The 12,781-nt window shown below is 38.3% G+C and overlaps 1 protein-coding gene across 3 annotated transcripts in view; it reads left to right on the forward strand.

The window, feature by feature from the left end:
- Positions 1–8,991, forward strand: part of LOC306755196 (homeobox protein Hox-C4a) — a 51,583-nt gene extending 42,592 nt beyond the window's left edge. For all 3 annotated transcript variants that reach the window (XM_079239493.1, XM_079239494.1, XM_079239496.1), the window contains 3 exons: positions 6,265–6,409; positions 6,751–6,923; positions 7,896–8,991. In XM_079239493.1, coding sequence (XP_079095619.1) covers positions 6,306–6,409; positions 6,751–6,923; positions 7,896–8,422 — 804 coding nt within the window. In that variant the 5' untranslated portion in view covers positions 6,265–6,305 and the 3' untranslated portion in view covers positions 8,423–8,991. The remainder of the gene's footprint in view (positions 1–6,264; positions 6,410–6,750; positions 6,924–7,895) is intronic.
- Positions 8,992–12,781: the final 3,790 nt, after the last annotated feature.

Raw genomic sequence — 12,781 nt, forward strand, 5'->3', positions numbered from 1 at the left:
TATTATGTTGTGGAAAACAGCTCCTGAATGTAGCCAGTATTTTTTTATGAAATCAAATAACATACACCAGGATGAGCCCTTTACCACTCTCCACTTACGCGAGGTTGCAACTGCGCTTAAATTTATCAGGAACACAGATGTTAAAATCTGCTTTTGGGATGTTGCCTCCGAAAGGCTGTAGAATAGTGGTGAGACGGCTCTGAAAAATGAATCCAGAAGCCTTTATGTTGCTGGACAGATTAGAGAAATTAATGTGCTCGCCACAGTCGCAGCATCCCTCCACCCCTTTCTAGGCCCTGCCGCCTCCATGTCGCGAGGCTGAAAAGGTACTTCATTGAAGTTTGGGGGCGAAATGGGAGAAGGCTGAGTTCACCTCGAGGACACATTTTCTGTCCCATTAGGCTCATTTCAGTCTGGATGGCCGACCTCTCCAACCCTGTGACCTAACTCACTCACGAGTACGTGTACCTTCTGTGTGCGCCCTCGTTGGTCCCCCTTGGCCTCGGCTTTCTTTGTGGATTTTTCTTCGTTGTGGCTATAAAGGGGCCTACTACGGGGCATCTCTGAATGTGTTTATCCCTTTGTTAAGCAGAGTGACATCGGACAGCGTTGATCCCTCGGACAATCCTGACTGCATCCAGCAGCTCTTCAGGACATCCAAATATGCGCCTTCTTGGAGAACCTGGGTTCAAAATTGTTTATGTACGGAAGCAGCAAACATTTCAACAAACTTTTGAAAGAAATGTTAACTAAAGATATTTGAGTCTAGTATTTCCTTTTTCTCAAAATATTTTTGCAACTATCAACCAAAAGAAAAACATTTTTCTGCAATTCATTTCTCATATCCTTGCCTCAGATTGTGGCTTAATGCTACACATTAAATTCATAAACAAGATGGCAAAACACACTTTTTCCCAGTGATTAGTGTCAATCCCTGAGGTCTCCTAAAAATGGCGCAGTATAAATAGCTCATCTTGGTGCGCTCACGTGACCCCTACTTAAGTGACTAACTGATCCCTGGTTAGCTCCTGTGTTCAAAAAGTGAGTTGCCATTTATAGCTGCTTTTGACTGGGACACTTGGTCATTGTGATTAGTTCATGGACAAAGACCTTGATGTTTCTACGAATTTATACCTTGTAAATGTCAAAAGAGAGTCAATTCGCTCAAACTTTTATCCAACATCATGTTATTGTGTGTCAGTGTTTTTGATCCCCCCTGTTCCCCGTCATGTCTCAAGGGCTGCAGGGGAAGCTCAGATTACACCGCACAGTGAAAGCAAGCGCTGTTTGTTTGAACTCTTGTAATTGAGGATTTGTATTAAGTAGAAATAGAGTTCATGGGGCATAATTTTACTTTGGTTTGACAAAGATTTAATAAAGCTGTCAAAGTCTTTGTTGGATTTATTATGGGTTACAATAAACAACATGAGAGATCATCATTATTGTTATTTGAATAAAAACTCTGATCATCTGTCGCCATAATTCAGCATCAGTCTTAAGAATATTTTTAAACTACTGTGCAGATCCTCTCTTGATATTTACACAAATAGATCTTAATTAAATTTGAAAAACACACACGATCATACACTCAGTCTTTGAACATCAATGTATATGTCTGTCAGAGGACCCATATAATTTTTTTTCCAAAAGGATGTCATCCATCCAAATTTCATCCTCTATCTCTAGTCTTATATCCCACCAGTCTTTATGTGTAAAATAAAGTATTTTGATTTTAAAACTTAAACGTTTTCTGCCTGAAGGTACCTTTTTTAGGAGCGATGCTCATTTTTAACATTATCTTGCAGGAATGATGGACTTCTTGTGAGTTTAAAGTTTACTTTTTGAATTCCTTAACATTTACTCGAACTGTTTTCTTTTCTCTTTTTCTGAGTTGATGCTGTTGAATCACACATGATTTTCAGCACAGAGCACCGCTGCAGGCTCCTTGTGATTTATAGAGCACCTCGGGCGAGGTCTCTCCCTCTCTATCTCTATCTCTCTCCCTCTCCCTCTCTTTTGGAAGATATAAAAACTTTACACAAGCAACCATCGAAATATTTGAACAGAGCAAAACAGAAATGAGCAGCTGCTCTGATACTGAAGTGGGTTATTACCCGCATTTATTGTCTACGCCAGGTTGAGCAGCTTGAGGTGTTTGTCCACTGGACCCAGGTGAGTGTCTCTTTAAGCCACTTTGGTTTGTGTAAAAAGGTGCAGGGCCCGCGCATTGTGTGTGTAGTGTGTTTAAACGGTGGCTATAGCAGCTGCATAAAGACGGAGAGTTGAAACAAGGGTCATGTTGCTATTTTCCAGGGACGGAGGCTGCTTCTTTTTGACCAGCAGTGGGTGTGTCATAAATCTTTCTCCCATCCGTTCACTCCATGGAGAAAAACGTGCCAGCATATATTGGCGCGTGAGAGGTTGAGTTAGATTCATTTACATAAAACTAGATTTTAAAAACCCATCAGAAATGTTTTGATGATTTACCATTTGCACTGGCAAACATCTCAAAGATGGTAGCGACACAGCAGTCTATAGAACACTGTGGACTTCACATCATAGAAATGATGGCCTGGGTGAACTTAACAGTAGTGCTTTATGTCATCATAACGCTTCGCTAAGAAATATTTAATTAGCCTATTTGCTGCATCGTTGAAGACCCTAAAATGACAGTCATTTTCCATCGCTGAAGGTGTCACTCGTGGCCCAGACTCCCACTAGACTGAGTTATGGTTATGTTATTCGCTTTTCATTAGCAGAAGTGATCCGAATATGGGATTCTGAGACAATAGATCTACGATCTTATAGATAGGTTAAGTGGTTTCATTTATTGTTTGACAGTGATTCCCAATAGCCACCAGTTGCATCTCTGCTGCAGTGACGTGTCTTTGAACCCTCCATGGGAAAACTTCTGCATACACATGCACAGTCTCTAAATGCGCATGCACACAGACACACGCACACAACTTGACGCACGTTCACACACACATACATACAGCAACAGATGAGTGTTAAACTTACCATGATGTGGTTTTAAGTGTGTGTTGTGTGTGGGAGGTTGGATGTATTATTTTTTTTTTTGTCTCTGCGTGTGCGTGTGTGTGTGTGTGTGTGTATGTGTGTGTGTGTATGTGGTGGTGGTCTCCAAATCCCCAGTTTCACATTTTGACATTGAGGGCTAACATAAGCAAGTTGTGTAAATTATGCAAATAAATAAATACGACATACTGATATTTTTCAGAGTTGTATGAGTTGATAGACTGATTTTTAAAAATGTGTTTATACAGCTCGCAGAGCATAGAAGCCCCACGGCCAGGTTTCAAATCCCACATCAAAACAGAAATGTGGGATGGTTGTATGGTATGCACTCTTTTTAATTTTATTTTATATACCTCTTTGGGATGTCAGCCTGCTCCAAACTACCATAACAATTTCTCTCGGTAACAGCATAAAATTTGACGTTTCAGTCCAAATTAAACCACAGGAGAAAAACCAAAAACAAACTAAACTCCAACTAAATAAAACCCAAGAACAAAACACAAAGAAACCGGAACAATGTCATGAGATTATATTTTTCCATAGTATAAAATGTCTGAAAAAAAATCTCATATCTACACATTCCTTGGAAATGTTATACCACCAGAATACTTTACCTTCATTAAGGAATAACATTTGCTTCAACAATCAAAGCCGGATTTACAGGTTGAGGTGTTGGCCACATATAGGCCAAAATTAACACTTTATTGCAAATGCTTCTATGTAAATACAAAAGTAGGGATTTGTTTGGAAAATTGACAGTGTGTGTGTCTTCTCTACACTTATGAAGAACAGTTTGCAAACTCTGGTCCTTTCATTTCACTCAGTATTGTTTACAGCAATATAGGGTACTGGGCCCATAAATCTTCTCCTTGCTCTGCCAAGACAGCGCCATTTGTATGCACTGTTTTAACCGACAGCATCCTCTGCCCATTAACGTCTTCTCCCCAGCTCTCTCTCAGTCTCCTCTTATCTGTGCAGCTCTGTCCCCTGGACATGCATTAACTGATCCGTGCCTCCCTTGAGCTCTGAAAAACAATTATGTTTTCTCTCCTTTTTAAAAAAAAAAAATAAATAAATAATAGAAATAAATATTAGTTTACTTTGATGTTTATTTTATGAGAAGGGGGAAACAAAAACATTGTCTGAATTCGTCTGCTTTACCTTCTCTTGTGTGCAACTGCAGATAGTTTTCATTCTCCAACCCCATTCTCTCTGTAGGGTATTGGTATGAAAAATAAAAGTTTATCGACAATTTTCTCGGTTGTTTGTGTCAGCAGCCGAGAGTGCAGAAGGTAAGGAGGAATTGTAAAAGGGTTGACACCCAGAGCGACCGGTGCGCTTTTGTGTGTGAGAGAAAAATGATTTATTGCCAGCGAGGCAGTTCAAACAGAGTTCACGGAGAATTGTAGTGGAGGCGCGGAGGAGCTAAATTATGGTCTTGCTGAGCTAGTATATCATAGATTCTATCTCCAATTCAGAGAGTGTGTTCAAGGGTGTGAGGCAAGGAAAACAAAACGAATTACTTTCCCCTTTATTTCAGCCAGTCCTCCTCCTGCAATAATAATAATAATAATAATAATAATAATAATAATTGATTAAATTGACAATTAGTCTGACTGTAATGAAATACAAAACGTGGCCATACTTCCATCAGAAAAATCCCAAATGTCTGTTTTTAAAAGTATTTTATTGTGCAGAGATGGCCCAATAAGTGATGACAAGTGAAGTCACTAATCATCACTGTTGCTTTGAAGTAGTTTAATTGTGTCTTCAGTCTCAGATTGTCTAAAACACTCCATCTATTAAAAGAAAAGCTCTTAAGGCCGGAACTTCTTGCACTCTAAAGACACAGGTAACACCTTGGTAACGGTGGCAGCAAGGGTGAAACAAAAAAGGAAAATTTTTTCTTTCCAAGCTATGCCACATAGAGTGCATAATCCATCACCTCTGAGACACCTAAGAATGGCTTTTAGACAGCTTTGTTGCGGTGAAACACCAGAAGTAACTTCACAGGTTAGTGGCGCAGGTTTCTTCTGAATCTACTTGACTATCTTTCTTCTTTGAAGTGCACTTAAACCAAGACAAAACACATTCACACATGCGTTACATTAATAATTCTTTTTTCTTTTTCTTTTTTTTAAAAAAAATGCATATAGTTTCGCATTGCTTAAATTAAGCAAACGCAGTTTATGAGTCCCCCCACCCCCACTCTTCTTTCTCTACACAGACTATAACCCAGTTAGGGCACAATTGATGCAGTTTTTAGTAAATAATTTCTCTTCGAAAATATATATCATGGAATTTTGAAATTAATTTGCACATTCCAGATTTTATTTAAGTGCATTCCACCTTCATCTCCAAGTCTCTATTTCCAGGTCCCGGCTGGTGTATTGTGTGGCTGCACAGTAGCTAACAAGCGAACATTAGAGGTCTGTACTGAACATGCCATCCTTTTGTCCATTCAGGCGTGCAAACGGAGCTGAACACCAAAACGTGTCCACAACGCTGCTTGCTGCAGACTTAAACTGCATTGGATGCATGATAAATGCAAATGAGTGCACCTACGATTAAAATAATAACAATAATGATAGCCCCCTTTGTCTTTGTGATTGTCAAGCCTTTGTTTGACCACTCCCAGTGAATCATATTCAGCTATACCCCCCTCTCCCACCGTCAGAAGCATATGCTGTTATTTTAAAGGAAAGCCCGTTGATTTCTATCGCGCACCTAAATTAGTTTCCATATGTAAAATGATCACAGCGATTTAAAAAATAAAATCACTTTTACTGCAGATTGAGTTCCAGCAACACGAAACACGGGAATAACATCAGGTTTTTCTTTTCCAGAGAAGAACAAATCACATTTTATTTTATGATCTTGTTTCAATCACTCCAGTGAAATAAGAGTTAACAGTTATTTTATCGGCGGTGATTTAATCCCAAACACACGTTTCAAGAATTCCTCGCGTTACTTGTTAATGATTAAAAACCTACCAAACGAACAACTGAGGCTGTGAAGCTGCAAACCTCGGCTCCTTCAATTCTTGAGGATTACAACGTTACAGGATTCCTGCGCTCAGCCGCACGTGCAATCTTTGTCTACCCCCTTTCCCATTTTTATTCCCTCCCCTTTAAACGCTCTTCTTTCTTTCTCTCGCACACAGATTGCACTCGGCTGGCTTTCATATTCCGTGAAATGTTTCTTTTTTTCTTTGTTTATCCCTAGATAAAGAAAGGCTGTCAGTTTATAGAAGTGTCTGAAGAAATATGGCAGAAGCTTCCTTGGGCGCCCCAAGTTGCCAGGGGATTACTTTGCAACTCCAGAGCTCAGTCATTGGCGGACGGCTACACGTGACTACGGCACCCTTCTGGTAAATATTATTCAAATATTGCGCATGGTTTACTCTAAGTGGCTCTGTCCTACTTGCCTTTATGCATTCAGGTTAATGGTGGTCTGATATTCGACAGATATCCTTCCATTTTCTTCTTTACTACTGTAGAGGAATTCTTGGTTTTGATTTGCGACAGTTTGATGAGCCTAATGCAAGAAAGCCCTGCACTCTGATGCCCTCCCACTACAGCTGCATGGCAACAGTTTTGCAATGAGTATTGGACAAGTGCCAAAACTAAGCGCGGGATATACTGAAAGAGGTGGACATAGGGGAGGCCAAGAGGCAGAACTTCAAAACATGACCTCCTCTGCTACTTTCAGGTACAGGTTGAACCCACACAAAAAGTCTGAGTACCCACTGGAGCCTGTGGTTCACTGTCATGCCAAGGGCAAGCTGGACACCAGGAACAAGAGCTGCTGTACACTCACCACCTGCCACTCTGGGGGGACATTTCCCTGGATGAAGTCACGGACGGCTGCCTCTGAACAATCTGGTAAATAATTTTTTTGTAATCTATTCAAGGCTAAAACAGCATTTAGCTTACAGATGTGTTGTCTTTTCTATCTAGGAACTAAATATTGCAGCACAGTTAAACAAATGCAGCCTCATGCACTGTTTGTCTGACCATTCCTGTAGGCAAATATGAAAAGCTCCAGCACAAAAGCTGCAAATTTGCAAATGAACATCACTTTACATTTTTTCAACACAAGCATGAAATAGAATCCTATCATCGTAAGTTTAGTTTCAGTGCACAGTCACAAATTATCTCTGTACATTTCACAAAAAAGGTGAAAGATGATTACAACTTTTCCACAAACAGCAATCTAATTAAAGTTTTTTACATCTTTAATTGATAATATAAATTTACACATAAATTGATAAACATCACTGTCCTGACTCTACAAACAAGCCTGGATATAACAAGGAAACAGTCTGCCATGTTTAAAAGTGCAGCTTTCACTCTAAGGTACCCAGTATAGGTCTTATTAAACATCCATTAACCCCTCTATGTCATGTTGTTATCAACAGGGCCCCAGTATTGCTCATATACATGTCAAGCTAAATCCCTAATGGTGGTTATTTTCAGTGATGCTCCCAAGGTACCTTTTAAGTGACTGAGACGGGGATTTGACAAGTCTGCGTCCGTGTGTCGCTCTGATTAATGTGGCCTGTCAGGCAGCCGCAGTGGCGTCAGATGTTTCCCCCAGACTGCTTCTTTGGGAGGGAACTTTCCCTGAACACGATACAGCAGACAAGTAGTCTTGTCTGATGACTGAAGCATGACTGTATAAGAACCGAGGGCTCCACTTAGTCTCAGGTTGATTAGCTGAGGATTAACTAGGGTCTTGCTGGGACCTGAAAGCTTCCTTGTGGAGGCTACACATTTCTGGATAGCTTTTTGATACCAGTCAGTGATTTATTTTTTAACACCTTCTCATCTTTATGTGCTTTCCTTTATCATCAGTAAGTGGTGGCGTGGCAGTCGGGGTGTCAAGCAAAGGAGTGAGGAAGGAAAGAACAGCCTTTACCAGCAACCAGCGGCTGGAGCTGGAGAAAGAGTTCCACTTTAACCCTTACCTACGTCGTCCCAGGAGGCTGGAAATGGCTGCAGGGCTGCAACTCACTGATCTTCAGGTCAAGATCTGGTTTCAGAATCGCAGAATGAAGCACAAGAGGGAGAGCATGTATGGAAAAGTGACAGGTTTGCCACAGGGGTCTCCCTGCAATGTGAACTCTTGTACAGATCATCCAAGGCTCCCAACAGCATGTGTTTTAAGAACTTCCTCCACTTTTTCCTCATATCCGCATTCCATGAATTCTACTGTCTCCTCTCTATTTGGTTCTTTTAGCAGCAGCGGTAGTGCTCAGTGTTTTCAACCTGCAGATCAGCCCCATTTTAATTGCATGCTTCCATATATTGCAAATGGACCACCATCCTCCTGCACAAGTGTAGATGGTCATCAGTGTGCCAGCATTTCAAACTGGCCCTGAGACCTCATAATGGCTAGCTGTTTTGTGCACTTCAAAATCATAATTATATTTCCACTTTTACTTATTTCTGAAAGACTGGATGGTGTCTGATCATCATCCAATGAATGTGGTCTCCTAGGAAATCCCTTCATTGTTCACAAAACATTTTATTCAAAAAGTATGAACACATCTTATTTAAAGGGGAGCCAAGCAATGTCATTTCTGTTTTTCAGGCACAGACTGAAGACTTCTAGTTTTTCAACTCATTTTTCACATAAAATGTCATAGCATGTTGAAGACAGAGCAATTATTAATTACATGGTTTTGCTGTGACTTTATGGGTATAATGTTAGTGTTGTTGCATGTCCAGTTCATGTGGAAAATAGTCTCTGAGTTTGTTTATATATAAATATGTATGCCTTCTGTTGTTAGACAACAATTTGGAGGTTGTCATTTTTTCATGAAGACATTGTCATTGTGGACCATGATAGCAGCAAAATATTTTGACTGTGAAAATGAACATAATTCTGTTCATATTGAATTATGTTATATTTTTGTTAAAGGCATAATAACACCCAGCAAGTCCTTCATACTGCTCTTGATTAATTGAGATGTCATATACTGTAGATGTTTAATAAATTCATTTGGGAAAACTGTAGCGCTTGTGCAGTGTTTATGCTATTCATCGCTAATTAGAAAACATTTTCCAGCAGTATTTTACAATTAAATATTCATGGATTGTATCCCAAATGGAAAAATGAGAATGATTTTGTAATAAAATTAAAACCTGCTTTAGATTCATTGAAAACTACAGTGTTGTGCATTCAAATTGCACAGTCCTGACTCTCCCTTTCCACTGCCTCAGAGTTCCCCACCATTAATCACTGAGACAAGGCAGCCTTTCCAGAACTCCAACCACAAACTCTAAACCCACTGGGCAACATGACAAGATTTCTTGCCTCTTCCTTCCCTGTCTTTGACTTTTCAATAACCAAATTGTAGTGGTACAAGTTGGGGCTGGCCTTCCTCTCAGGGGGCATGTTAGTTGTGTTGCATGGAAGCCCTTCCAGCATGCCACAGGGCCACAAGAGACCCATACCGCTCAATCAGTGATGATAATATATTATTTTAAAGAACAATGAGGTGTTGTTCACTGGCATTTGCTCTGCCTTTATGGAGTGTGGATCTTTAAATGCAAACTGTGTCATAGAAATGTTATTTTCCTTCGAAAACTCCGAGTCACAACAAGCAAAAAATACTATTTTTACATGAGTTAGTTACTCATGCATCAGGGTTTTATCAGTTTTACACATAAAAGATAAGTTTACATGATAAAGGAGTGAACCTTCTCTTATGCTTTATAATGTGAGTCTTAGTGTCAATATCCTAAGCAAAACTACACACAAATTCAGGCATGCTGACAGGTTTATATCAGTGGCCTTACTGTGAATGAGCTGTCAAAAAGGACTACTGACAGCTATGAAATGGGGTTGGTAAAGCTGATGCCCTAGTGGTCCTGGATAGAATGACTTCCTGCTCCTAATTCATCTTAGATCTCTGGATCAGCTGTCATTTAGTTAATATTTGACACCATTTACAGCAGGTCTGTGTTGCTACTGACAGAGTCATAATGCAGCCATAACTACGTATATATTTCAAATCTGCATCAAATCTGTGGTGACAAAAAAAAAGTTTGAAGGCCAAGAGAGAGAAAAAGACAAAGAAAGAGAAGTCCTCAGAAAATCTATTCATTTTTGGAGAGAGTGAGGAGTAAATCTGAGTAAATAAGAGGAAGAAGGAGGAGCTAGATCTGGATTCCTGAGATTCTTGCGTCTGGTGATTTATGGTTCCAATAGTGCTGAGGCTCAAAGGGACCTTTACCTCTGGTTCCTCAACTCACTCTCTTTCCAGATGCTAAAAGCCAAGAGGATCCACGCACTGAGTGTTGTAATTCTGTGGAAGGGGTCAAGGGGGATCCCCAGAGGTCAAGGAAAGCTTACCCCCAAGGGCCTCACTGCAAAGGAAAGCACTCGATGTCCATCTCAACATTAAGTTAGTGAGTTGTTCTCACATTAAGCTGCTCCTAGTTAGCAGCTAAAGTCATTATTCCCTTTTTACTCACTTGACTACTCTAACAACTTGACATATGTCAGCTGAGGGGTAGATCTCTAAAGCCATAGATCCTTATATATATTTTTTCCCTAAATTCTGAACTTTGCATTAAATAGATCTTTGAAGTGATAAATGAAACTAGTAGTATTTTGCCATGAAACCAGCTTTGGTTACGGTCCATCATTAATTTTTAAAAAAAGAAAGCCCTTTACAGTGACTAATGTTTAACTGTCCCGTTTGCAGCTGTTGTGAAACTGATTTGCTTCTGAATTTGAAAAATGTTCACTGCACCACAACTTTTCTTGAGCTGGCGTGAAAACAAAACTACTCTGAGCTTAACAAAGATGTGTAGCCTTTAGTATCTTCATTTGACCCTGCACAATACATCCAGAAAACCAGCAACTTGTCATTTTATTGTCATGTACCGCTGCAGTCAGCTAGAGTCTAATGAAGTGATGATTCTATTCAGTATATGGGGATCACCATCAGACATATAATGATGAATGATGATTATAAACAGTGTGGACCCTTGGTCAGTAAAAAAAAAAAAAAAAAAAAAAAAAAATTTCACTAAAAAACAAGTTCCTTCTGTACCTTAGATATTTTTGGTATCTCTCTCATATGAAAGTTGCCCAAATCAGCTGGTACAGGATTGGCTTTTCTTCATTTTATGTCTTTTTTTTTTTTATTTATTTATTTTTTACATCCTTCTTCAGTTCACAACTGGAATGGATGGCATCAAACAACACAAACAATTTCAGTATTGGAAACTCAATTTGTCATCTGTTTATTATTACTGTTGATCATGTTCATGCTTTGGTAAACAAGTTTTCTGTAAGCACAAAGACAAACATCCCCCTCTTCATGCAGGTGTGCAATAAACCGATAACAGACATTCTAGTAAGAGTAGTAAATAAATAAATAAGTGAATAAGTAAAATTACTGAAATTGATATGCAATATAACTAAAAGTTGGACATAGTGTCCTTCATAAAACATAAACTAATTTGATTAATCCTTCATTTTACTATCAGAAAGAAAATGTACATTGTTAACTTGTCATAGAATAGATCAGCATACCTAAATACTGAAATGAAATTAAATGAATTAAAAGATATGAAATGACATTAATAAAATGTAATGAAAATTAAATGGAAAAATATTTTATTTACAACTATTATTATTATTATTATTATTATTATTATTATTATTATTATTATTGTATATTGGGTTGTCATTTCAATGTATTATTTGTAAAATAAAGTTGAATGGTTGATATATTGATATGATTTGAAATAGTGCAAAATATAAACACAATTGTTGGTCTTCGGAGAGTATTTTAAATATATTTCCAATATTTCAAATTAAGATGCAAAAAAGTGAAATATGCATAAAATACCGACATAGCATTTAAAAGCAATAATAGATCAATTTAAACACACAATATTTATATGTAAATGTGAATATTATGTGTCAGTCTGGCACATTTGTCCTAAAACTGTTACTGTAGTATTATTTTGTTATAAAGCAGTACAGTACAATTGTATGTAAATACTATATAAACAAATATTCTGTTCCATCAGAATGTATTTAAAGGTAAAAACAAACAAAAAATACAGGCAGAATCAAATATAAATAACTTTTTTGTGACAATGCTGTTGAATTTAGCAAAATCCTAAGTGTGACATTTTCATATGTTGTTCGATGTTTAGTAAAACTTTTTTTTTTTTTTACTAAACACCTTGTATTTCAGTTAAACAGTAAAAAGTCCCTGGTTGAAATCTGTGGCCTTTCTAGAGGGAGTTTACATTCCTCCCCAACCAAGCTTTAAATTCTCTGCAGGCACACTGAGATTTTCCATAGTCTAAAACAATGTGTATTGACCGATTATTCTAAACTGGCCACATGATTGCACACGTGGAAGATTATGATAATTGACCCTTTTAGAATATACTGTATGTTATGTATCCTTGTTAACATTAAACTATATGTAAAGAAAAGTGCAAGTTATTATAAAATAACTTGTAAAATGCTGAATGAAACAGAACTTATTTGGAGAAAAATATCTGAGACGTACCATATTGGGAGATATAAATAAACACAAACAGCAGCGTGCTGAGAGGTTTTCAAAGGACCCTCACATGGGACTGTCGTAAAATAGTCCTGCAGGTTGATAGCTGAAGAACGTACTATAAATGTCCTCTGATTAAATTTAAGTTTTAAATTATTTAAGTTATTAAAATCACAAGAAGTGTGATCTTCGTTGATG

This window comes from Telmatherina bonti (assembly GCF_933228915.1).
Source record: "Telmatherina bonti genome assembly, chromosome: 4".
NCBI classification, from domain to species: domain Eukaryota; kingdom Metazoa; phylum Chordata; class Actinopteri; order Atheriniformes; family Telmatherinidae; genus Telmatherina; species Telmatherina bonti.